The 25592-nt window shown below is 54.2% G+C and overlaps 2 protein-coding genes across 2 annotated transcripts; one reads left to right on the top strand and one right to left on the bottom strand.

Annotated features, from left to right (window-relative positions):
* The first annotated feature begins 282 nt into the window (after positions 1-282).
* On the top strand, positions 283-18394 carry KLHDC10 (kelch domain containing 10). The gene is made up of 9 exons (XM_021545770.3): positions 283-412; positions 8813-9034; positions 9621-9775; positions 10401-10549; positions 11139-11223; positions 11801-11867; positions 12349-12396; positions 13672-13811; positions 14869-18394. The coding sequence occupies exons 1-9, from the start codon at positions 283-285 to the stop codon at positions 15076-15078; spliced, it is 1206 nt and encodes a 401-aa protein (XP_021401445.3). The 3' UTR covers positions 15079-18394.
* A 327-nt stretch (positions 18395-18721) lies between these two features.
* LOC110478872 (uncharacterized) lies at positions 18722-24236 on the bottom strand. Its single transcript, XM_077783721.1, has 20 exons — positions 24118-24236; positions 23671-23817; positions 23469-23590; positions 23263-23371; positions 23062-23178; positions 22856-22923; positions 22666-22779; positions 22348-22533; positions 22159-22261; positions 21933-22074; positions 21673-21856; positions 21486-21585; positions 21290-21408; positions 21113-21150; positions 20811-20923; positions 20578-20726; positions 20308-20402; positions 20003-20081; positions 19630-19738; positions 18722-19273 (listed from the first exon to the last, which is right to left on the bottom strand). The coding sequence occupies exons 1-20, from the start codon at positions 24173-24175 to the stop codon at positions 19200-19202; spliced, it is 2226 nt and encodes a 741-aa protein (XP_077639847.1). The 5' UTR covers positions 24176-24236; the 3' UTR covers positions 18722-19199.
* Between the last annotated feature and the right edge of the window lie 1356 nt (positions 24237-25592).

The following is a 25592-nucleotide window of genomic DNA, read 5'->3' as shown; positions in this document are numbered from 1 at the left end:
CCCTCCCACGGCCGCCGGAACCTCGCGGAGGGCTCGGGGGGCACCGGCGCCGCCGTGGAAGCCCCCGCGGATGTCCCCGCGAGTGTCCCCGCGGATGTCCCCGCGCCCCCGCTCTCAGCGCTCTATTGCTCCAGCCTGCATCGATCGCTCGGCTCTCCCCACAGCGCCGCTTCGCCGCAGCCTCCCCCAACCCGCCAACAAGCCCGCAGCTGATAGGCTGCGGCCGAAGAAGCTGGGCGCTGATTGGCTGCCGGCGCGCCGTCCCTCAGGAGCGGACGGGCCATGTCGGCGGCGGCCGCGGCCCGGGACGGGCTCGGGGAGGGCGCGGGCGGCGCCGCGGGCGGCGGCGATGGCGGCGGGGGAGGGATCCTGAACCGCTTCGTGCAGCTGCCGGGCAGGCCACGGGCGGCGGGTGAGTGGCGGCCGGTAATGACCCCGACACCAAGGCCCAGGAGGGGTTCGGGACCGGGGCGGCCCCGACCCTGAGGGGGCTAAGGGCTCTGGGAGCGGAGCGTCCCCAGCTCAGTTCGGGGCACCCCCATTTCTCAGGTCCTGAGGGATTCGGGGCCGGGTCTGCGGGAGAACACCGCCGTGCCCAAGGTCCTGAGGGGTCTGAGCGAGCAGCCCCAGCCCGGAGCGTCAGGGGCTGCGACAGACCCGTTCCCGAGGCTCCAGGGCAGTGGGAATCGCCCATTGCCGCGGTTTTGGGGAGCGGGGCACCCCCGTTCCTGGGGGTCCTTGATGGGGGTCACCCCCGCCACCAGGTCCCGCTGTCACGCGTGTCCCCAAGGCCCTCAGGGGACTGGCACACTCGAGGCCCCGCGGGGACAGCTGTCCCTGGCTCTGGGACATTCCTGCGGGCAGCTGGGGTACCCCAACAGACCGGGGATAATGGGGTCACCCTGTCCCCTCACCCCGGAATGCTGTGGGGGCAGCTGGGCTGTTCCCATCCCAACGATCCCGGGCTCTGGAGCCTGGATTCAGGGATTGGGGGGGCAGTTATCCTTTTACAAACGGATTTAGGGTCACCCCCTCCTCCAGCCCGCTGTAGGGTGCCCCATCCCAGTGTTTTCCAGGTGTTGGGAGATGCTTGGATGTCCTCCATGTGGGGATAGGGGTATCCCACGGGGATCAGCTCTGTTTCACTCAGCCTGGATTAGCCTGGGCTGGCTCCACTCTGCAATCCCAGAGTATCCCAAAAAACCCTGGGGGTTTTGGGACATCCCCACCATCCTGGCAGGGGACATCCTGCCTGGGCTGTGCCATCTGCTTCATCCTGTTCCCTGGGAAAAGTGGCTCGTTCCTTCTTCCACATCTCTCCTAGCAGGGCTGAAAGGTTATCCCGTAACTTTGGGATGCCTGTCGCCCCAAATATTCCGGGGAGAGGCCGAGGTTACCCCAGGATTGGGAAGTGCTGGCAGAGCTGTGGGACACCCCATGGCCCTGTGACATTCCCAGCTGCTTTGGGAATCCCTTTTTTCCTTATCCCTGGAGCTCCTCATCACCTTGAGCTGGATGTGGCAGGATCAGGAATCCTTCCCTGCCACTCACACCCCTCAGTTCCTGTGGGACACGAAGCCCCTCGTCACCAGCAGCTGGGAAGGGCTTTGCAATCCACGCTCCCACCCCTGAAACCTGCCATATATTTTCCCTATACATTCATCTCCCACGTGCCACGCTCTGCCTCAGCCTTCCAGCCTCTTCCAGCAGCACTGGGGATTTGCTGAGTGGCTCCACACCTTCTATTTTTGGCCCAATGCTCAGCCACGTTCCCCTCCTCCCTTGGAAATGCCTTTTTTTTGCACACAGGCCCCGTTCTCTCCCCCTTGCTGCCTTTGAAGCGTTGGCTGGATTGGTTAGGAATTGCATCCTCCTCATCCTGCAGGGATTCTGTCCCTCCCTGCACCTGCCCAGCCCAGCCTTGCCTCAAAACCAGCCTAAACCAGCCCCAAAAATCCTGCATTTTTGGGCTTTTCTCCCACTTTGACACCTGTTCAGCTCCTATTTATAGAGCTCCAGCAGCAGCCCTTACATAACCATTGGGAGAGGAATTTCCCCCTCATTCCATTTCCTCCAACCAGCTTTGTTCCTGAGCTCCCAATTCTCTTCCAGAGTTCCCAGCTTTGTTTTCTCAGCTTCCAGTTGTCCTCCACACTTGTCAGGTTCCATTCCTCACCTCCTGCACAAGTTCCAGGTTTTCTTAACTTCCCAATTCTCTTAAATTTTCTTCCTAACTTTTCAGGATTCTTCTCTTACTCCCAGTCCTCTTCCAGAGTTCCCAGGTTTGTTTTCTCAGCTCCCAGTTCTCCTCCAAACTTGTCAGGTTTCATTCCTCATCTCCCAGTTCTCCTGCAGAATTTCCAGGATTTCTTAACTTCCCAATTCTCTTAAATTTTCTTCCAAACTTTTCAGGATTCCTCTCTTACTCCCAGTTCTCTTCCAGAGTTCCAAAATTTATTTTCTCAGCTCCCAGTTCTCCTCCAGAGTTTTCAGGTTTCATTCCTCACCTCCCAATTTTCCTGCAGAATTTCCAGGTTTTCTTAACTTCCCAATTCTCTAAATTCCCAATTCTCCTCTAAGTTTTCTTCCAAACTTTTCAGGTTTCTTTTCTTACTCCCAATTCTCTTCCAGAGTTTTCAGGAGTTGTTCCTCCTTTTTCCCCATGCTATTCCATGCCCTGGTGTTTGTAAGGTTTGGAAAGATGAAAAAAAAAAAAAAAGTCAAATACAGGTGGTTTGTGGTTTGTTCTTTTTTTTTTTGCCCACATTTTGCAGTGTTTTCATCTGGGATGAGGGAATTGGGACAATCTGGACACTTAAATGGATTTTTGCCTCTCCTGGCTCAGCATTCCTGTTGTTGCCTTCAGCTGTAATTTTCCCAGTCACAGAAGGGTTTGGATTTTTTTTTTTTTTTTTGTGGAGAGGTTCAGTTTTTAATTACAAATATATCAAACCCCTTTGTGTCATGGAGAATTCCTGAATTAATGGGATAACATTCCAGGGACCTGCTGATGCTGGAGGAGTGGGCAGGCAGCCAAAGACAAAATTCCAAGTGCAGCAGCTGGGATGACATCCCAAGAGTCCAGAATCTGGGATCTGTGAGCTTTGGGAGCAGCCCCAAGGGAAGGCAAATCAGGGCCTGCATCCAGAGGGATGTTGGGAGGGAAAGGTGGGATCATCCTGCTCTTCCCAGTGCCCCTGGAATTCTGTGTCCAGTTCTGGTCTCCACAAGTCAAGAAATTCCCAAGCAGGCTGGGGAGCATCCAAAGGAGATGGTCCAAGGAAGGAAAGGGTGAAGGATTCAAGTCTCTTCTCCCTGGGATTCCCAGAGCAGCTGTGGCTGCTCCTGGATCCCTGGCAGTGTCCAAGACCTGGTTGGATGAGGCTTGGAGCAGCCTGGGATAGGGGAAGGTGTCCCTGCCCATGGAATGGGATGATCCTTGGGATTCCATTCCATGGTTCCTGTGAGAAGGGAGGGCTCAGATGGAACCTCATTGGGGTTTCCAGTCCTTAAAGGATGGAGGGTGTCCTTTCCATGGAGAGGACAAGGAGCACTGGGAAGGTTCATCCCAGTGGAAAAAAAGACATTTTTTCCAGTGAGAATTCCATCATTCCCTGGGCCAGCCTCCCCCAGGATGTGGTGGAGTCCCTGGAGGGTTTCAGGATGTGGCTGCTCAAGGTGCTGAACAACCTGGTCCCAGCTCCTTTTCCCACAGGACATTGGAGCAGATGATCTTCCAGCTCTGTGGTTTTCATTCTCCAGAATTCCTTTCTTTTTCCTTTCTGCTTCTTGGAAACAAACAACCCAAGGATCGCTCACTTTTAGTGGTGTAAAATCCTTTAAAATGTGATTGTTTCCAAAATCTTTGGGGCAAAGCCTGGGAGAACCAGACCTGTTCACACAATCCCTGGGTTGGGAGAGAGCTCCAGGAGCATCGAGATCCTGGCACCCAGTGCCACATCCAGGCTTTTCAAACACATCCAGGCCTGGTGACTCCACCACCTCCCCGGGCAGCCATCCCAGAGCTTCATCACCTTTCTGGAAAAGCTTTTTCCTGCTCTCCCACCTGAATTTCCCTGGGCACAGCTTGAGGCTGTGTGCTCTGGTTGTGTCAGGGCTGCCTGGAGCCAGAGCCCAGCCCAGCTGGGCACAGGCACCTTCCAGGAGCTGTGGGAGCGATGGGGCCAGCCCTGAGTCTCCTTTTCTCCAGGCTGAGCACCCCCAGCTCCCTCAGCCCCTCACAGGGTTCGTGCTCCCAGCCCCTCTCCAGCCTCCTTGTCTGTTCCTGACATTGATCCAAGCCCAGGAGCTCTCCCAGGATGATAATTCTGGAAACACTGCCTGGAGGTCTCAGGAATATCTGGAGATCTTTTGGCTGTCCTGCAGGTTGTGTTTGGCATCCTTGGCTGGATCTTCTGGCTTCTCCCATTTTCCCTCATCCCCTCAGAGCCGTTGTTCAGGGGCCCAGCTACAGCTGGGAATTTTTCCTCTTGGGAACTTTTCCTCTTGGGAACTTTTCCTTTTGGGAATTTCTCAGGTGTGGGCAGCCTGCCGAGGAAGGAAAGTGTGGGATCTGCAGAGGCTGAACACAGCTGGATGAACAAATAGGTTTTAAACCTCACTCTCAGCAATGCATTCCCAATCCTGCTTATCCAAACATTCCTGAGGGACTCCAATTACATGAATTCCAAACTTATTTTGTCCTGCTGTTGTGGAAAAGATGAAACTTTGAAGATGGGAGTCAAAGTCAATATTGACTTGTTTTCTTCTGGGTTCAGCCCTTGACCTAAATGTCCTTCAGGATTCCTGCAGAGATTAGAAATGGAAAGGGAGAGATTGAATCCTGCTGTTGTGGATGTTGAAAAACCAGGCAGGAGGGAAAATAATCACAAAACCATTTTTAGAAAGCTTTATAAACAGAAAAGGACACGTGCCCAGCCTTGAGATATCCACCATGGATGTGGCACTTGGAAAAGAGGAGGATCCAAAGCCACGTTGGGTTTTTTGGTTTTACACCCTGTAGTTATTCTGTTTGTATTTCCAAAAATAGGGCTTGAAGTAGAAATTCTGCTGCTGATGCTGATAATGTGGTGGTGTAACACACCCCTCGTGGGATGGCCTTGCACTGGGCTTTGTGGGATTGAAACCATGGATTGTTTGGGACACCCTGATAACAGGACAGGCTTTTCACTGTGCTGTTCCGTTTCCTGTTATCCTGGCAGGAAGAACTTTGAGGTACTCAAAGTGCTGCAGATAACCCTGGGGTGGATACTGGGATTAAATTAGTTTGGGAAAAAAGGGACAGATAAAGGAGTGTACAACTGTGGGATGGTTTGGGTGAAAAGGGATCTCAGAGCTCATCCAGTGCCACCCCTGCCGTGACAGGGACACCTCCCACTGTCCCAGGTGGCTCCAACCCCATCCAGCCTGGCCTTGGGCACTACCAGGGATCCAGGGGCAGCCCCAGCTGCTCTGAGAATCTTGCCCAGTGCTCCACCATTCTCAAAGTAGAAGTTTTCCCTCATATCCAGCTGGAATTTCCTGTGTTTCAGTTTGTGCCCGTTGTCCCCTCTCCTGTCACTGAGCAGTTCTGCCCCATTCCTCTCCACACTCATCTTTGAGATACAAATGGAATTGTTTAGGTTTTATGACAGTCATAAGGAAAAGGATGGCTTCAGAAAGCTCAAAACAACTTCACATTCGTGGAATCCTGGAATCTTTTTAGTTGGAAAAGGTCTCTCAGATCACTGAGTCCAACCATTCCCAGCACTGCCGTTGCCACCCACGTCCCCAAGTGCCACATCCACAGGGCTTTGAAATCCCTCCAGGGATGGGGACTCCACCCCTGCCCTGGGCAGCTGTGCCAGGGCTGGACAACCCTTTCCATGAAGGAATTCCCCAAAATCCACCCTGAGGATCTCCTGGCCCAGCCTGAGGCCATTCCCTCTGCTCCTGTCCCTGTTCCCTGGAGCACAGCCCGACCCCCCGGCTGTCCCCTCCTGGCAGGGACTTGTGCAGAGCCACAAGGTCCCCCTGAGCCTCCTTGGCTCCAGTGTCACATCTGGAAACTCCTTCTTGGTTCATCCCCTGTCCTAATTCCAGCTCCTGCAGGAGGAGAGTTCAGTTAGGAGCAGCTTGGAGTTGTCAGTGCAGCAGCTCCCTCAGAACTCCTGGGTGAATCACTGGTTCAAGGGGAATTTAGCAGGGTGTTGGCAGGTCAGTGCCCAGCCAGCTGCTTTCTGTTGGATGGCTCAGCCCTTAATTAAGATTTTACTTAATTATGTCCCTGTCATGATCTTTCAGCCTGCAATCAGTGAATCCATTGGTTTGGAAAAGCCGTCCCAACCCATCCAGTCCAAGCTGTGCCCAATGCCCACCTTGTCCCCAGCCCAGAGCCCTGAGTGCCACATCCAGGGATTCCTTGGGCACCTCCAGGTGAGAATGGGGACTTCAAACCTCCCTGAGCATCCCCTTCCAATGTTCAACAAACTTTTCCTTGGGAAATTCCTCCTGACGTCCAACCTGAGCCTCCCCTGGCACAGCTTGAGGCCGTTTCCTCTCATCCTGTTGTTAAATTTCATTCTGATTGTGGAACTTACTCCCCAAAAATTTCAATGTTCCCCTTTTTGCCCTCAGGACTAAGGGAAAAGAGCCTCCTTGTAAATGCACCATCCTTCCTTCTTGCTTCTCTTCTCAAACTGGGAAAACAGCTGCTTCCCAGATCATATCCATCATCCATCCATCCATCCATTTTAAAGCCATTTTCCATAACTTTATGATCTCTTCCCCACAGACCTGATAAATCCTGCTGCTTTCCATGTCCAGCATCAAGGAATTCACAGCAGGACCTGGTGAATTCCAGCTTTCCACACAACAGGGCCTTGCTGTGCCTCCCTGAGCTTTGGGTCTTTTGGGGTTCAGCTCTGGGAAATGGGCTTTGCTCACAATAAAGTTCAGCAAATCCCAGGATTTTCCCATCTAAAAGTTACACACCTGTGGAATGGGCAGCAAAACCAGCTGCAAACCCCTCCTGAATTCCAGCAGGAGCTGTGAATCATCCAGTGAGTCCTAATTAAATGGAAGAGTGCAGCTCTTTATTGGAGCCATGGAATTTGGCTGCTGAAGGAACTCTTTGGAATTAACCCTTGAACAGATCCAGCTTTTACAGCTCCTCTCCTTAAAAAGACACAACTGGAGGAATCTTCTCTGAAGACAGGGATGAGGAAGAGTTGGAAAGGCCCTTAAAAATCATCCAGTGCCACCCCCTGCCATGGGCAGGGACACCTCCCACTGTCCCAGGTTGCTCCAAGCCTGGCCTTTGACCCTTCCAGGGATGTCTGATCCCTTCCTGTTGAAAACTGGGATTTCTGGCAAAATAGGTGCCTTCCGTATTTAATTTTGGGAGGTGGATGGCAGTGAAGGCCTCCTAGGTGATGTGTTTTAATTTATTTTCTTGGAATTACTCCTCTTACCTTGAGTTTATTTGCTTTATATAAAACCCAGCCTTATTCTCCTCTTTTCCCTCTGGAAAATTCTCATGGCAAGTGTTAGAACTAGAGGGAAATAAAATCTATATTTAATATAATAATCTGAACTCCTAATTCCATAACACCTTTTAAATTAGGATGTGGAATATCTCCTTCTCCTGTGCCCCAACATCCATGTCCCACTACAGATTTTTCCCTTAATTCCTTAACTTTCTTCCCCTTTGTTTTCAGCCAGTGCTTATTAGTTTTCTAAGTGGGAATTGCTGTGAGGCACAATTATTCCTGGAAACACCCCAAATCTGTCAAAACTTTGTCTGAACCCTGGAGAGCAGCTTAATTTTGGACCAGAGTTGAACATGATTAAGCAAAGCTGCTCGTGCTCAGCTCAAGTTCATTATTTGGTCTGGACAAATAATTTATTTCGCTTTTCCTGCAGGAAAAATGCTTCATGCCTCTTTTTTTGCAGTGTCACATTCACTGCTGGGAATTACAACAGAAGAAAACATGCTGAGTCCTAATTAGATGCTTTCCTGGCTCCTTTTCCATCCTAAAATCCATAAAAAGTCTGTGGGAGCAGGTGGGAGGTGAAGGTCACTGATTTGTTTGGGTTTGTTTTGGTCACTTGTCAGCCAAGACCTCGATTTCTGTTGTCCAAGTATACTCCTGGTTAGTTTTTCCTTGGCTGAATCCATCTTTTTATCTATTCCAGTTGAGAGCTGAGCTGGAATTGTCCTCCCTGCTTTTATTTCCATTGAGTTTTAAGTGTGGGCAGGCAGAGGGATTCCTTTTGGGAATGGCTGCAGGATCCCACCTGGATTCCCTGCTCCTGCTCAGTGCAAACTCCTTTATTCAGGAGCAGATTTTCCCTGTTCTGTCAGACAGGATTTAGTTTATATAAAAAAACTAAATACAGTTTAGTGACTAAGTCATCTTGAGATCCAAGGAACAAAGAGGGAAGTCACAGAGAGGTTTTGTAGGAGGGGAGGCAAATCCTTAATTTTTTTTCTCTGTTGGGCAGCTTTAAATAAAAACCTTTGGAGTTGTTTCTAAGCTAAATGTGCCAAACAGAGTGAAAGAAGAGGGATTTTATGAAGTGCCTCAGAAAGGGCTGTCGTGGAAGGATTGCCACATGGTGCAGAGGTGGAGTGGCCAGGAATGAGGTGGTGGCACACAGACTGTCCCTTTTCCAGCTCATCCTTACCAAGCCACTTCCTCCTGCTGCAGAGGCGCTTCCCTATGGATTCCATCCCTGTGTGGGTGCACTCCTGACCTGGGGGCACACCCCCTGAGCTCTTGTGGAGCTGATTTTCCTCCTCCTCCTGCAGGCCACAGGTGCCCCCCGGCCAGGAGCGGCCATCGCTGCGTGGCCGACAGCTCCAACCTCTACGTCTTCGGGGGCTACAATCCCGACTACGATGAGTCTGGGGGGCCAGAGAACGAGGACTACCCCCTCTTCAGGGAGCTCTGGAGGTACAACTTTGCCACAGACACCTGGCACCAGATGGGCACCGAAGGCTACATGCCCAGGGAGCTGGCCTCCATGTCACGTACGTGTGGAAATCCAGCTTCTTGTCTGCCTGCTCCTGGAGCTATTCTAATCCAGACAAGAAGTGGAAATCTGGATGCTGGGGTTGGGTTGGGTTTGGGATTTTTGTTTCCCATTTGATCAGTTGAGGTGGAGGGATAGAAAAAAAAATGGGAAAGCAAGAGGTGTTTTCCAGGTGTTTACCTTCAGCAGGAAGGTGCCTCATGCAGACATCTCAAAAGCAACCAAAAATAGCTGTCTTTGTTCACTTCTCAAAGCAGACCTTTGGTTACCATGGTTTTAGTTGGGATTATTCCTCCTTTAGAGCCATCAGTGCACGGGGTGGATTGTAGGGAATTTGAACAGCACTGAGCACTGCTGTCTCCAGAGAGACAGAGACAGCATGGAAACATGGAATGGTTTGGGTTGGAAGGGAGTCTAAAGATGATCCAATTCCATGCCATGGACAGGGACACCTTCCCTAGAGCAGATTGCTTCAAGCCTAGTCCAACCCAGTTTGGAACAGCCTGGAAAAATTCTGTTCTGCTGATCTTACAGCAATGAGCATCCCTGTTTTTCCTCTCTCTCTCTCTCTCTCTCTCTCCCAGTTGTTTTACATGGCAACAACCTCCTGGTTTTTGGGGGCACTGGGATCCCCTTTGGAGAGAGCAACGGGAACGACGTCCACGTGTGCAACGTCAAGTACAAGAGATGGGCTCTGCTCAGCTGCCGTGGCAAGAAACCCAACCGCATCTACGGCCAGGTAGGGAGCACCGGGAGCCCCGAGTGCCCCACGAGGGCTCCCGGCACCCAAACCCCCCTCTGCACCTCACCTGAGTCCTCCCCTCTGGGTAAAAGCAGGAGGAAAAGCAGGTGTCCTTCGTAAAGAAGTAAAGCAGCCTCAGTTCTTGGAGACTTCAAAGGAAAGGAGGTTTTCTGCTAGGTAGAAAGGGCAGAATTTGTTCACTAAATGCCTGGTGCAGCTGAATGAAAAAAAATCAGATTTAAGGAGTGGTTGGTAGGCAAAAACCTTCAAAACCCAAAATTCTAAATGAAAACTAAAACGTGATTTAAGGAATGGTTGGTAGACAAAAACCTTCAAAACCCAAAATTCTAAATGCAAATGAGAAGGTGATTTAAGGAGTGGTTTGTAGTCAAAACCTTCAAAACCCAAAACTCTAAATGCAAGTTCCTAGGGTTCCCTTATATTGAATGACACCTTTGAAGACTTTCCCTGAAGTGGATGAACGAGGTGGAGAAGGAAATGAATTCACACTCACCGCAGGACTGACCCTTCCTGCTGGTGCACACCTGCTTTGGAGGAGCAGGAATTGCCTCTTCTCCAGCCCCAGGTGTCCCACGTCCTCTCTGACTGCTTTCTCTGCCAGGCCATGGCCATCATCAACGGGTGTCTCTATGTCTTTGGAGGAACAACCGGGTACATTTACAGCACTGATCTCCACAAGCTGGACCTCAACACCCGGGAATGGATCCAGCTGAAGCCAAACAACATGTCCTGTGACATGCCAGAGGAGAGGTGAGCACCTGGGCAGCCCCAGGGAGCTTTTTTTGGGAGGCAGGGAATGGTAAGCTTCAGGATGCCTTGCTCTGGTTGGCATTTCCAGCCTTCCTTTGTCTGGGAGTCGTTGTGGAATTGGGAGGAAGGATTTTGGTTGCTCTCATCTGTGAGCTGAGAACAGGGAATTGGGAATGGAAGAATCCCAGAATAGTTTGGGTTCATAGGAATCTTAAAATCAATCTGATTCCACCCCACTACCATGGGCAGGGATACCTTTCACTATCCCAGGTCACTCCAAGCCCTGTCCAGCCTGGCCTTGGACACTTCCCTTAGAGGGGGACTGGAGTATTAATGGCTGTCCTGGTATTCACTAATCCTTGCGCTTAATTATTTAATAATCACTCTGCAATCAGAAAATGCCTTTCAGATTTCTGGGGTGCTGCTTGGAGGGCTCAGGAAAACTTCCACATCTCCTGAATATGCTCCCAGCCTGAGGGACTGACACAGCAGAGCCAGGCTTGGGAGTTTCTGCTCAAATCCCTGGAAGTTGATGGTGATTTCCAGAAGGTTTTTTGTTGTTGCTAATTGTGCTGCTTTGCACCTTCAGGTACAGACATGAAATTGCTCACGATGGTCAACGGATTTATATCCTGGGAGGTGGAACTTCCTGGACAGCTTATTCCTTGGATAAGGTGAGGCATTTGGAACCCTGGACAGGAGATTTTCCACACTGAGGAATTACCAGCACAACTTCATCTCACTTTGCCTGGAGAGCCTGGTAAAAAAAAAAAAAAATATAATTGGGAGCAGATTGTTCTCCTATTTCTGTAAAACCTGGATCTGCCACAGAATGTCCTGGTGATGAATCTGTGGTCACTTTAAATAGTGCTTTGCTTCCAAAAAAGTGGAGTGTGCAGCACTTTCTGTGACATTTTATCTCTGCATTGTCCCATTTTTCTCCCTACGTGCAGCAGGAGAAAGGTATTTCTAAATCTTCTGAGAACTCGAGGGTGCAGATTTTAATTGGTCCAGCTCTTTTAAAAAGCAATATTCTTTTTTTTTTTCAGCTGTAGGGCTGAAATAGCAAAGCTGGGATGGAGCTTGGAAGGTGATTTTAGACCTGCTTAGTCACTGGCTGGGATCAACTATTTTTGGGTTTACACTTAATGAAAAAAAGGGATTTATTTACAGTGGATCAGAGCCTGTGGCTGCATCATCCTGGTGCTGGCAGAGCCAGGAGGATCTCATGGCTCCTCTTTTTTCCTCCAGATCCATGCCTACAACCTGGAAACCAACACCTGGGAGGAGATCACCACAAAGCCTCACGAGAAAGTCGGTGAGTTTGGAATTTCCTCTCTTTCCCTGTAAGCCAGAGTGGCCAAGGTGCTTGAAGGTGCAGTTTTCTTGTTCAATATGTGACTTATTCTGGATTTGATTTCCTGTTTGTGCTGCAGCACTGAGCATTAACCCATCCAAGGAATTTGGCAGTCTGGCTTCTCTCTCTCCCTGCTTGGAGGAAAGGTGGCAGTGCCGTGATCTGCTCCCTTTGAGGCCCTGGGCTTTCCCTGGAATCTCACAGCTGCTTTTCACCAAGCCAGATTTGAGACTCTGGGGAACAAAATTCCAGCATTTTTCTTCCTTCCCTGGAGAGGAATTAGGACTCAAACCTCAAACAGCTGCCTAAAATTACACCTTTTATACCTGGGATAGCAGAACTTCTAAAACTCCATCATTAAATGCTGAGACAAAATCACTACTTGCACTAGCACTTTAAAGCAATTATTGCTGATACATATTTTAAAATTTATTCTCCTCAGGCTTCCCAGCAGCCAGAAGATGCCACAGCTGTGTCCAGATAAAAAATGGTAAGATTTACCTCTGGAAAATTGGTGTCTCTTGTACAACCAAACAGGGGAGAGTTGGAAAGAGCTGCAGGGAACACATGGCTTTTCTGGAAGAGGATTTTTTCCTCACTCACAGACCTTAAGCTGCCCAGTTGGCACCATTCCTTCTTCTGCACTGAAAAAACCAGTTACAATCTTGATTCCTCTTTTCCAAACCCTTCAGGTCAGTGGCTGAATGCTCTCTGTTGAAGGGTGGAGGGAAATGCTGGATTATATTTCCCAGGAGTGTTAATTGTGCCAATAAAAGTAAGGCAGGAGCTGGGAGATGTTTCCAACCCACCAGCAGGATTTGGCAGCCCCTGAACTGAGAACTTGGGCAAAGCTGGAGCAAGGCAGAACTGGGAGCTGGGACTGTTCCCTGTGGGCTTAAAATCCCTGGAATCTGATCAAGCCCAGGTGCCTGAGAACCCAGCTTGGCTGTGGAAAGAGGGAATGCTCTCCTGCTTGCAGTGAGTCTGCCCTGGTGGGGTTGGGATCATGGGCAGGCTGGGAAGGGCCAGAAATCCACCCTGACCCTCAGTGTGGGCAGCAGGGGAGGGGGGATTCTGCCCCTCTCAGGTGAGACCCCACCTGCAGAGCTGCCCCAGCCCTGGGGACAGCAGCAGCACCTGGAGCTGTGGAGAGAGCCCAGAGGAATCCATGGAGCTGCTGCAGGGCTGGAGCCCCTCTGCTCTGGAGCCAGCCTGGGAGAGCTGGGAATGTTCCCCTGGAGAAGGGAAGGATCCAGGGAGAGCTTCCAGCACATTCCAGGGACTGGAGGGGCTCCAGGAGAGCTGCAGAGGGACTGGGGACAAGGATGGAGGGACAGGACCCAGGGAATGGCTCCCACTGCCAGAGGGCAGCCAGGGATGGGATCTTGGGAATGAGGAATTCCTGGCTGGGCTGGGATTGCCAGAGCAGCTGGGGCTGCCCCTGGGTCCCTGGAATGTCCCAGGAAAGGCTGGATAGGGGGGCTGGAGCAGCCTGGGACAGTGGGAGGTGTCCCTGCCCATGGGTTGGAACTGGATGGGCTTTGAGGTCCCTTCCCACCCAAACCATTCTGGAAATCTTCAAGTGGCCTCTGCTTTGTGGTGGGCCTGATTTGGAAGATCCTAAGAACCTTTGTTGAGGTAAAGCAGTCACTGATCCCAAACTTGTGTGGGGAAGGTGATCCCTGACCTCTGTCCCAGCGTGTCCTGTGGTTCCTGGCAGGGGCATGGCTGGGCCTGGCAGCTCCCCACACCTCCTCTCTTGCAGATGTGTTTGTATGTGGAGGCTACAACGGAGAGGTGATTCTGGGAGACGTTTGGAAGCTGAACCTCCAAACTTTCCAGTGGGTCAAGCTCCCAGCTGTCATGCCAGAGCCTGTGTACTTCCACTGTGCTGCTGTCACCCCAGTAAGTGACTCCTTTTGTTCCTCTGGAGCTGGGCTCCTTCCTCCAAGCACTCTTACCTCGGATTGGGCTGCAAATAGAGCTGATGTTCCCAAGGAAGTGACCTCCGCCGGCTGCAGCAGCTTTTGGGAGGCTCTTCTTCCTGCTGCTGTTTGAAGAGTGGAGCCACACTGTGGATTTTGCTTTCTGAAAGAAATTATGCAGAATTTGAGCTTTTAAAATCCGCATGGGAGCAGCAGTTTCTGCTTGTAAAAGGGAAAAACAACAAAAAAAGCACAAATACTCCCTGAGAAAAGTGATTTTAGCCTACTGAGAACAGCCCGAGGTGGAAGATTGGGTAAGGCTGTTTCCAGCCAGTTTGGAAACCACTAAGGAATGTTGGTATTGCCAGAGCTTTTGGCCATAAGTAGAAGGCAGGAGACCTGGGATTGGTCATTAACAGGCAGCAAGAAATGCCTTTGGCTGTGCCTTCACCTTCTCATCTCCTTAGGGCAGAGATCACATTCCTCGGTGTCACTTCATTTGGGGAATGTTATAAATGCAGCTTTTCCTGGGAAGCTTGATAAAGGTGTTTCCCAGGCAGCTCAGTGACTGCCTGGACAGCTGAATGCCCTTTCTTTGCCAGCCTGTGTGGGAAAAAAACCCACTCAGCAGCTGAATTTTTCCCATCTCTCTGTGTTCCTGTCATCCCTGGAGCAGGATTGTGCTGAGCCAAGGGAATGCAGGATGTCTGAGGTGGGTGTAGTTTAAAAATACATTCTTTTTAGCTGAAACATGAGTATGGCTCTGTACTACTTTATTAACAGTTTGCCACACTCCTAAAATGGATTTCTTGAGATAGAAATCACTTAAAACTCAGAGCAAAGCACTCTGAGGTGGTGGATATGTGGCTTAGGATGAGACATGGCCCTTCCAGCAGCGATTCCTCCCTTGAGTGAGAGGATCCCCGAGTGAGGGGCTGAGGCAGTGCCACCTCTGCTGAAGGGTGTGAGGTGGGAGTGGGGACAGCCCAATCCTGCTTTTCCTGGCTCTGTAACTCCTGTCCCCTTTCCCCACCCAGGCTGGCTGCATGTATGTCCACGGAGGGGTGGTCAACATCCACCAAAACAAACGGACTGGCTCCCTGTTCAAAATGTGGCTGGTGGTGCCCGGCCTGCTGGAACTGTGCTGGGAGAAGCTCCTGGAATCTTTCCCTCACCTAGCAACCCTCTCCAGATCCCAGCTTTTGCACCTTGGACTGACGCAGGGACTTGTTGAGCGACTAAAATGAGAACATCTCCCACTTCTGTCCAAGACTCACCACGTTGAAGAATTCCCCCTCCCATCCCCTATTTATGGATTCCATGGATGGTCTTGCTAAGAACATGGAGAAACCTGCTCAAGGCCTTACTCAGCAAATACATCAATGCCTTTCCAGACATTGTTACTTTTAGTCATGAAAAAAAAAAAAAAAATCCCCTTTTTATTTATGGAGCTCTAAGTTACACCGTTAATCCGAAAGTATTTTCTGAGACTGAGCAGCCAACCAGCAACCTGTCATCAGCACACGCTTGCAAATTAATTGGGGAGCTTAACGAGTTACTGAATGTCCGAGCCCGTGCTTACACGTGGCACCTTCACCTCGATATTCCCACCACCGTATCCGACGAGGGACATTTGATGCAGAACAACCACCAAGCTCTTCTTTTGCTTTGGATAACCCATCCCTCCCAGCCAGCTGAGCTCCCCCTCTGCACACCCACCCCATTCCTTCAGCCCTGCATGTGTTCCATGGGCATGTTCCCACCCTGAGCTTCCGGAGACGGCTGGAACGTCGCCGGGGCGGCAAGCGAAGCTTGGCCCGCGCAGCTTCCCTGGTGCAGTGTCTGTGTCCTCCCCTTTCCACGCTGAAAGGTTTGCTTGGAAGACTGGGAAAAAGTTGCCACTTAAGGGACTACTGTGTAGTTTACTGGGGGTGGGGAGGAAAGCGGTTTTCCTGAGGCTTTTTTAACCTTTTTGGCTCACTTTGCACCCAGAACGAGCTACGGCAAAAACTCACCCTGTAGATTTCAGAGCTCTTTGAACTGGCTCAACCAAGTCCTGGTTCTCAGCATCTCCCAGCTTTTGGTTTTCCTTCCTCCCACACATCCCAAATTGGCCTTTTTCTTCTTGTTTCACATTCCCCTGAGGGTGGGAGATGTGATTTAAAGCCGGTTTGGGGAGTGGCTTTGTAGATAGCTCAGCCCAGGAAATACAGCATCCAAAAAAGGGGAGAGGGAACACCTGTCCCTCTTCCTGGGAACAGGGATTGTCTGTGCACAGGAAGGGATGGCTCTGGTCCTCTTGTGCTGTCTACACTGCATTTGTTTAAGTGGCCACTGAACTCTGAACAGCTCCAGGCATGAGGTTTGTGCAAAATCCTTTTCAGTTGGAGCCCATTTTTAAGTGCCTTTTGTTTTTAAAATCAGCTTTTCCCAATGCTTTCTCCTTCATCAGAGGCAGAGGTTACACTCTGGGGTTTTAGTTTCGTTTTAAGAGATTGCATTTATGTTTAAATAAACCATAGCATTGTCTTCATGTTGTTAATCCAAAGGTGCTGCCTGCTGGATTCACTGCCCCCCACGTAGGGAGTTCACCCCTTGTCTCAAAATTAAACTTCCCCTGGTCTTGAGAATAGATTTTCCTCTTTCTCCAGCTTCAGTTGCTGCTTTTTTTCCCCTCCAAGGCTCAGAAGACAAAGTCAACCTCACTGCTGAGGCTTTCTCAGGTGCTTGGACCACAGGAAGTGGTGGGAGCTGCTTGGAGCTGTGCTGTCTCCATCCCCTACCTTGCACCTTCACAGGAATTGTGCATTTCAACCCCTTCCCAGCCTCCCTGGCTGCTGAATCCAGACCCTGCTGGCAGCTGTGGGCTGGGAAAGGGTTCCCTGCAGGAACATTCCTCCAGCTCCTTCTTCCATGCCAAACACTGAGGCTGAATATCCACACTTCCATCTTTGCCTTGTGGACCTTTGTCCTGGAGCAGCCTGGTCATCCCTGTGCTGGTTTTTCTCTCATCTGCTTTAAAGAGCATCTCCCCACATCCCCAAGGTGACATTGGAGCCATCAAAGTCTGGATATCTGAGCAAGCACATTCCTTAGGTTCTTAGACTTTCCTTACTCTGGAAATCTCTGGAGCTTTCTGTGGGGTTGTCACAAAGCCTCTCTCGATGATTTTGGAGCAGTCTTGGGACTCTGGAGAGGTCTCAGCTGGCTGGAAGCTGGTCCCAGTTTTCAAGGGACAACCCTGGAAACCACAAGGCTGTCAGTCAGTCTCACTTCAGTGCCTGGTAAAACCCTGGAGAAGATTCTTCTGGGAAGTACTGAAGATCCTCTGGTGGACAGCACAGAACGGGTCACAGCCAGCACGGCTTCAGGAGAGGGAGATCCTGCCTGGCCACCCCGATTTCCTGCTACAACAGCACAACCCACCTGGATGATCCAGGAAAGCCAGGAGATGGAATCTGCAGACTTCAGCAAAGCGCATCCAGGACAGTCTGGGGAGGGACCTGGGGGTCCTGGGTGATGGGACAGCAGTGCCTTGGGGCCAGGAGGGACACCTCTGTCCTGGGGACATCAGGGACAGCAGCAAGGGAGGGATTGTCCTGCTCTGAACAGGCTCCCCAGGGAATGGGCACAGCCCAGGAGCATTTGGACAATCCTCTCAGGGCCAGGGGGGATTTTTGGGGCATGCTGGGCAGTGCCAGGAGCTGAACTTGATCCCTGTGGATCCCTCCACTCCCAGCAGCTGGGAAAGCATCACCTGAAAGGTTCAAGGACTTCACTTTTGCTGGTAAAAGCTACACAAGCATCACCCACTGATGGATTTTCCAGGGGGTCTTTCCCATTCCATAACCTCCATTGGCTGCTGCATGAGGAACACAAGATCTTTAGAGGCTGCTCTTCCTAAAAAAAAAATGCCTTGGTTTAAGCACTGAGCTCACAGCTCCTGCTGAATGGGGCTTCAATTCCTGTGGGTAAAAGCTTTAATTAAAATTCCGAGAGGGAGAGGGAAAGGATCCAGCATCTGCAGCAAGGGATGGAGAAGAGCATGCACAGTGCTGCCTGGGACGAGGACAGGATACAAGAGACAGGGAGAGCCAGCTCAGGACAGGATTCCTGAGCAGCCCTCACCTCAGGAGTGATGGTTTGTTTCATCTCAAGAAGATGATGGCACTGAGCAAGTGCTCCTACAGCTTCTGCCCTCCCCTCCCACCCCCTTTCCATGTCCTGCCATCAGAAACTCCAGCTACTCACCCAGGAATGCTCCCAAATGTCCCAGACTAAGGACAGCAGGATTGGCCCTGCTGATGCCTCCCTAGGAAAACAAAAAGGCTTAATGAAGCAGCTTCATTAATCACTAACGAGCTGCTGCTCTCCCTGCAAAGGAGGGCAGTCCCAGGCTGCTTCCTGCCTCACTCACTCAGGGCTGGCCATATTCCTGCCTTTGATGGAACAGGAGAGGGGGAAGAGGCACCAGAGCCTCCTTGCCTGTGTTAATGGGTCAGTCAGCGTTTTGCTTTGGGATTGTTTTTGTTTTTAAAGATAATAAATCAATCCAAGCCCCAACTTTGTCCTCTCACCACATCCACCAGCATTTCCCTGCATGGAGGGAGATGTCCCCAGCCTGTCACACCCTATGGACAACCCCAGGAGCATCCCTGAACCTTCTCAGGAGTCTGGTAGACCTCAAAGCCAGGTGGACCAAAAAGTCAGAGAAGACCAGGCTGGAGATGAGCTGGAGCTTTGGGAGGGTCATGGAGAAAGCTGGAGCCCACAGCCACCCCTGTGGGCTCTGTCCCTGGGGTGAGGTGACAGAGGACAGGGAATGGTGGCCAAAGAGGGGCCCAGGTTGGTTCCTGAGGTTCATTTAAGGAGAAACAAACTTGTTTCTGATTTGTACAAAACTGCTTTAATGACGAAACAGCTGAAAATACCTTTGGGTGCATTTCTGGTGCCATCAAACATCCCGTGTGCGATTCCCAGGCCCCTCCCAGGCCTGGAAGGATGAGGGACTTCTCAGGCACCTCCTCCCAGTGCAGCACATCCCCAGGGAGGGGTCTGTCCTTGAGACACACAGAAATCCCCTTCAAGACCCTCCTTCTAAGGACAGTTCTCCTTCAGCCACTCGAGCATGGGCTGGAGGTGCCCGTGTGAGGTGCTCTGGCTTTGAGGCTCCTCGTTTCAGGAGCGATGCCATGGCCACCACCCTTCCCATCGCTGAAGCCCCACGGGGGGAGCCCAGCAGCAGCAGGAGCTTCAGGAAACGGCGCTTCCAGACCGGAGCCAGCCCGGCCGAGTCCCTGAGAAACTGGAAAAGGTCTCGATGGGTGCTGATCCCAACGAGGGGGCTGGAGAACGGAGAATCCAAACCTCAGCAGCCGCTGGGCGACGGGGCGAAGAAATACACGGCCAGGAGGATGAAGTAAACCATCACCAGCACGGTGCCTGGGGCAGACAGAGAGGGGTGGGAGGGAGTTACTCCTGGAGCAAGGAGAGGAATGGGTTTAACATCTGGTGTGGTCTGGATTAGTCCTGGTAGAGAGCTGCCATGGTTCTCTACAAAATGTTCATTAAAAGGGAATTTAAAGCCTTTTAAAGAGGGAAATGGGAGTAATCCGCCCCTTGGAGCTGCTGCAGGAGGACAACTCCAAGATGGTCAACCAAGATCCCAGGATCACTTAGGTCACCACACACCAAGAGCCCCAAAAAGCAGCTGATCCCAGGATTGGAGTCAGGACCCCCCATCCCAGGGGATGTAGGGATGTGCCAAGTCCCCCAGCAGCCCTGTGGGAGGTGGTCACCTTGGAAATAGTCACATTTGCCATCCATGAAGATGTAGTTCATGAGCACCACGCTGAACATGCTGGCGTAGACGTGGAGGTCGCTGAAGACAAGCGTGAAGTTGGTCGGCTGCGAGGAAGAGGATTTGGGGTTTATGGCCAGCCAGGGCAACCCCACACTGACTCCCTGGGACTTGTGTGTCACCCCTTAAACCCCCTCTGCCACACGTCCCCAGGGTGGGGACAGCAGCAGGAGACATCTGACCCCACTTCCCCTGCACTGAGCCGAGGGGAGACGCTGGCAAGGGCAGCTGTGTCCTTTCCATGTCCCACGGACACCACGTCCCCAAGCCTGCTGCAGGAGGTCCTCCAGAGCTGTCCTGGGGCTACTCACGTAGAAGATGGTGAAGAGCACCAGGATGGGGATCTGGAGCATGCAGACCTGCACCGCGATGCAGTTCCCAATCTCGATGCTGGGGAGGAAAGACAACTTAAGGGCCAAGCACTGGGTCTCTGGGTGAGAAAATCCCAAACCACAGAGCCCATCCCAGTTCTGACACCATTTTTTGGGTGGCTAATCTCCTTGAGGACGAGATGACACAGACTCTGACCCACCAGTGGCTGGGCAGCAAGGCACAGTGATGGGACTGGGACAGGGCACAGGAACCAGCCCAAAACTCATCCTGGGAGCCATCTCACCTCAAGCTCAGATTGTTCTGCAGGGCGAACTGGATGCCATTGACAATCTCTGGCAGCTCGGGCACCATTGCCAGCACGGTGACACCGATGAAGTACTGCAGGGAAGAGGTGACATCAGCCCAGGCCTGACCACACCCAAGCCCTGGCCAACTACACAGAGCATCTCAGCAGCTTTCCCCCACTCCTTTTTGGCCTCCAGCTGCAGCCAGGGCAGGTCCCCATCCCTGGAGGGCACATCCCGGTCCTCGGGGACAGCCAGACCCAGCTCACCTGTGAGATGGTGGAGTTGGTGAGGATGGGGCTGATGTGCTCCGTGGCCAGGTCAGCGCAGGCCGACATGCAGAGGGTGGCGAGCAGGAGGATGACCAGGGCCCGCCAGCGGGACCAGTGGACCACGGCGCTGTGGTGGTGGCCAGGCACTGGGGACAGAGCAGAGACGTGTGGGACGCTCCAGAGCGGTGACAAGAGCCAGCCCTGCAACCAGGACCTTCGGGGACACTCACTGTGACAGTCGCTGATGTGGATGTCGTAGATGTGCGAGTGGGTTTTGAGGGTGAAGAAGAGCCCGATGAGGTAGGCAGCAGGGAGCAGGATGGACACCGTGTACACCAGGGGTCTGTGGGACACAGGTGACACTGTCAGTGCCGCCAGGCTCTGGCATGGAGACCCCAGGGGGACAAGGAAATGGGGCACTGGATCATTGGGGTGGAGAAAGGCCCTGGGAGGGATGCAGGAACACGACCAGACCCAGGAGTTGCCACCCCAGAGTGGGGACAGCTCTGTCCCCACCGCAGTGGACACTCACTGGACGTGGCTGTAGTAGAGGGTGCCGTTGTTGTCCATCTGCAGAGAGAGCGCCTGTCAACGGGGATACAGGGGACAAGGGACAGCCCTACTGCCACCACCCAGCATGAGAGCCAGGGGGGCTCAGAGCGTCCCTGACCCCAAATTCCCCCTGCTGGGGGTCCAGGTCCCCACTCACCAGGTCAAAGTGACAGTTGTGGCAGAGGTAGTGGCCCAGCGGGTTCTGGGTGACGTTGTGGCACTCGCCGCAGACCAGCTTCCCGTACACCTTGGAGAAGAGCGTTGGGGCAAAGACACCTGCAGGGACAGGACGTGGAGCAGGCAGCCACCCCGTGGGACACCCAGACCTGGGGACACCCCTGTCCCCACCTCACCTCCCACGGAGAGGAAGAGCAGGGCCGAGCTGACGCCCGCAGAGCGGCTGTTGAAGCGCTGCTCCTGGTGCCGGATGCCCCCGATTACCATGCACAGACCCTTGGGGATGGAGAAACCCCCCAGAGAAACCCCCCATCAGTGCTCTGCTCACAGCCCCCTCCCGGCTCTCAGTGCCACCCGTCTCACCGGCACAAAGAGGACACAGCCCACCAGTGTCCCCGTCAACGCCGACTTGACCACCTCGGCGTAGCAGCGGTTGCCCTCCCGCGAGCCCTTGATGAGGGCGGTGATGTAGAAGGTGAGCTCGGTGATGGAGCCGAACGTGGCGTTCACCACAGCTCCCACCGCAAAATTGCTCTGGGCTGAGATGCTGGAGAGGAGGAAGAGGCTGTCAGCAGGGCTGGAGTGTCCCCACATTGCCACCAAGCGTCCCCTGTCGCGCTCACCTGGCGATGGCCATGCCGATGTAGTAGGAGAGGGGCATGATGGAGAGCAGGGCCAAGGTGAACTTGATGGCGGAGCCGGTCAGGTGGTTGGGGCTGTCCACGTAGCCCAGCACCAGTGTCACCAGCACCAGTGGCAGCAGGTCTGGGGTGGCCAGTCAAGGACACAACAGAGGGGGCAGATTTGGGGTCACTCCCCACCGTCCCACCCCAGCTCCCACAAGGATACTGACAGCAAAGACGTTGATGCCGTCCACGGCGTACTTGTAGTAGTAGGGATTGGCGGCGCGGTAGCAGCAGAGAATCACCTCTCCCTCCAGAGGCACCTCAGTCTGCAGAGGGCCAAGAGGGTCACCCCCAGCCCAAAATCCCCCCTGGAGCAGGACGTGGGACCCCGACCCTGCCCAGAGTCACTCACCGTCCTCAGGTGCTGGATGAGCACCCGCTGCGGGGGCAGCGGCAGGACGCGGGAGGTGGCGCGGGCGCTCAGCTTGGCCACGGGGATGAGGACGATGAGGAGCCACGCGGTGACACACACGAGCCCGTGGGCCAGCAGCAGCACCGGGCAGCCCAGGCACAGCCACACGGCAGTGCTGGCGTGGTGCTGTTAACGGGAGGGCACCTTCAGGGACTGACCCCCAGCACACCGCCCCAGGGGAGGGAGGTGCCCGTGGGCTCCTTCCCCGGCGCGCTGGGGCTCCAGGGGTGCTGGCACTGGGTCCAGCATGGGGCTCACCCAGTATCCGGTGCCCTCCCAGCACCGTGGGCGCCAGCGGAGCGCGGTGGGACCCCCGAGCAGGGCTGAGCTCTCCCCCGCGCCGACCTCACACCCCTGATGGCATTTGGGGACCTGGGGAGAGAGGGGATGTCAGGGTGTGCATAGGGCACCCCAAGACACCCCCAGGGGATCCCCAAGGCACCCTTACCTCCACTTTCTGTATCACTTTGCCAAAGGGCCAGAGGAAATACCCGGCCAGGTCCCAGCAGAGCCTCCCTGTGGGGACACAGCCATCACTGTCCCTTCCACCTACAGGGACATTCCGTGGAGAAGGGACCCAGCAGACCCCAACACCCACTGGTGCAATTCTGAGCTCATCCAGCCCTCACACGGGGTCCCAAGTTTGGAACTCACCATAGGGAGCCCCCACGATGGTGATGAACATCACAGCAGCCACGAGGACGTAGAGGAGCGAGAGCCACCAGCCAAAGAGCAGCAGGTAAAGGACATTCCCACATGTCAGCGTGGACCCTGCAGGAGGGAAGGCACCAGGTGGGACCATTGTCACCTGCAGCTGCCCAAATCCACACTGGGGTGTCCCCAAGGCCACCCAACCTCCAGAGCCTCGGACGACGTTGAGGTCGGAGTAGAGCTCCTTGACAATCTCCGATCGGTCCTCCCAGGGCCGCTCCGTCACGTGGCTCTTCCATTTCTTGAAACCAAACTGCAGAGAGAGGGGTTTTTTTTTGGGATGAGTGAAGAGGAAGTAAATGAAAACCCATTACAACCCTGCCAGAGCACCCATGGGTGCCCCCACCCACCTTGTAGTTGTTGGAGAGCTTGTTGGCCTCCACGGCGTTCTCGGCCGTCAGGGTGGTTTTCACCACGCAGCTCTCGCACACCTCCTCCGAGTGCTGCTGGCAGCAGGACGGGGTGGACGTGGCTGTGGGTGACACAGCGGGTCACAGCGGGTGTGGGACCCCCCCAGGACCCCAAATCCAGCCCAACCCGCAGCCAACCTACCTAGGGGGACACGGGGCCGGTGCAGGTGGCAGCCCAGGTCTCCCAGGTCGCCCTGCACGTTGTTGATGGCAGCGCAGTGCCGGTCGCAGAGGGAGCCCCGCCGGGGCGCGTCGGCGCCACCGCGCGAATCCGGGACCTTGGGAGCATCTGCGGGAGCCGCTGGAGTCACTCGGGGCCGCGTCCCCACCCCGTGCCCGGACTCAGTTGGGCAGGACAGCCAAGCGCTGCCGTGCTGGGCCGTCACCTCGGTCCCCAAACCCCGCAGGGGGAGCGCGGAGCTCCCAGGGCGGTACCCAGGGGATGCTCAGGAGAGGAGACCCCGCCGGTGCCCGGTCCACGGCGGGGATTCCGCGCTCGGTGCCCGGTGCGCGGCTCGGGAAGGGCGAGACCCAGTCCAGGGCTGGGGGTCCCCCTCCGGTACCCGCCCCGCTCCCCCAGCTCGCTCACCGGGCGTGTCCTGCGCGCAGCAGCGGCGGCGGCGGCCGGGCTCGGTGTCGGTGGCCATGGCGAGAGCAGCAGGTGCGGCGCCGGTGGTCCCGGCCCGGCCCGGCCCGCCGGAATTTAACGGGCGGGGCCGGACGTGCGCGCCCCCGGGAGCCGCCCCCGTCCCCGCGGGAGGGGCCGCGGGCGGGATGCGCCCGGTGCGGGGAGGGGGGCGTGGGGACGGCGTGTGCGGGGATTGGGGTGTGCGGGATTGGGGTGTGCGGGATTGGGGTGTGCGGGGATTGGGGTGCGCGGGTGTTTGGACTGTGCAGGTGTTTGGGGTGCGCAGGTGTTTGGGGTGCGCAGGTGTTTGGGGTGCGCGGGGATTGGGGTGCGCAGGTGTTTGGGGTGTGCGGGTGTTTGGGGTGCGCGGGTGTTTGTTTGGGGTGCGCGGGTGTTTGTTTGGGGTGCGCGGGGATTGGGGTGCGCAGGTGTTTGGACTGTGCAGGTGTTTGGGGTGCGCAGGTGTTTGGGGTGCGCGGGTGTTTGGGCTGTGCGCAGCTGAGAGGATGCAGAGATTGAGGGTGCGGGGTGGAAAAGGCTGCGCAGGGACCGAGATGCGCGGGGATCGCGGTGCGTGGAATAACGGGGTGCAGAGAGAGCGGGGTGCGCGGTGTTTTGGGGTGCAGAGAGAGCGGGGTGCCCGATGTTTTAGGGTGCAGAGAGAGCTGGGTGCGCGGTGTTCTGGGGTGCAGAGAGAGCTGGGTGCGCGGTGTTTTAGGGTGAAGAGAGAGCGGGGTGCCCGGTGTTTTAGGGTGCAGAGAGAGCTGGATGTGCGGTGTTTTGGGGTGCAGAGAGAGCTGGGTGCGCGGTGGTTTGGGGTGCAGAGAAAGCTGGGTGCGCGGAATACGGGGATACACGGGTGAGAGGGTGCACATATTGGGGTGCCAGGCGACCAGGAGGCACAGGGGTGTGGGGTACATCGGGGTGCCCGGGAATTGGGGCGCACAGTGCATGGGGAATGCGCAGGGCTCAGAATGAACAAGATCTGGGGTGTGCCGTGTATCGGGGTGCACGGGGAGCAAGGGGTTTGTGGTGTTGGGGTGCACGGGGAGCAGGGGGTGCACGGGGGGTGGGGGGTGTGCGGTGTTGGGGTGCACGGGGAGTGGGGGGTGTGCGGTGTTGGGGTGCATGGGGAGCGGGGTGGATTGGGGGCACAGGGACTGACTGGGGTGTGGGATATATTGGGGTGCACAGAGACTGGGATGTGTGATTTATTGGGGTGCAGTGTATTGGGGTACACAAGGACTGAGGGGTGTGATCCGCTAGTGTGTGATGCATTGGGGTGCACAGGGACTGAGGGGTGTAAAGCACAGAGTATTGGGGTGCAGAGGAACTGGGATGTGTGATTTATTGGGGTACAGAGGGACTGGGATGTGTGATTTATTGGGGTACAGATGAACTGGGATGTGATTTATTGGGGTGCAGGACTGGGATGT

Source organism: Lonchura striata, chromosome 5, assembly GCF_046129695.1.
Source record: "Lonchura striata isolate bLonStr1 chromosome 5, bLonStr1.mat, whole genome shotgun sequence".
NCBI classification, from domain to species: domain Eukaryota; kingdom Metazoa; phylum Chordata; class Aves; order Passeriformes; family Estrildidae; genus Lonchura; species Lonchura striata.
The sequence above is the reverse complement of the archived record's forward strand: the minus strand, read 5'-3'. Positions and strand labels throughout refer to the sequence as shown.

Excerpts from the sequence above, each read along its gene's own strand:
- KLHDC10 (XM_021545770.3), top strand. The coding sequence starts at position 283 with ATGTCGGCGGCGGCCGCGGCCCGGGACGGGCTCGGGGAGGGCGCGGGC. Across the intron at positions 12,397-13,671 it reads CTGTGTCCAGATAAAAAATG|ATGTGTTTGTATGTGGAGGC; the intron begins GTAAGATTTACC and ends CCTCTCTTGCAG. Across the intron at positions 13,812-14,868 it reads ACTGTGCTGCTGTCACCCCA|GCTGGCTGCATGTATGTCCA; the intron begins GTAAGTGACTCC and ends TTCCCCACCCAG.
- LOC110478872 (XM_077783721.1), bottom strand. The coding sequence starts at position 24,175 with ATGGCCACCGACACCGAGCCCGGCCGCCGCCGCCGCTGCTGCGCGCAG. Across the intron at positions 22,262-22,347 it reads TCATCCAGCACCTGAGGACG|ACTGAGGTGCCTCTGGAGGG; the intron begins GTGAGTGACTCT and ends GGCCCTCTGCAG. Across the intron at positions 22,075-22,158 it reads CATCAACGTCTTTGCTGTCA|ACCTGCTGCCACTGGTGCTG; the intron begins GTATCCTTGTGG and ends TGGCCACCCCAG.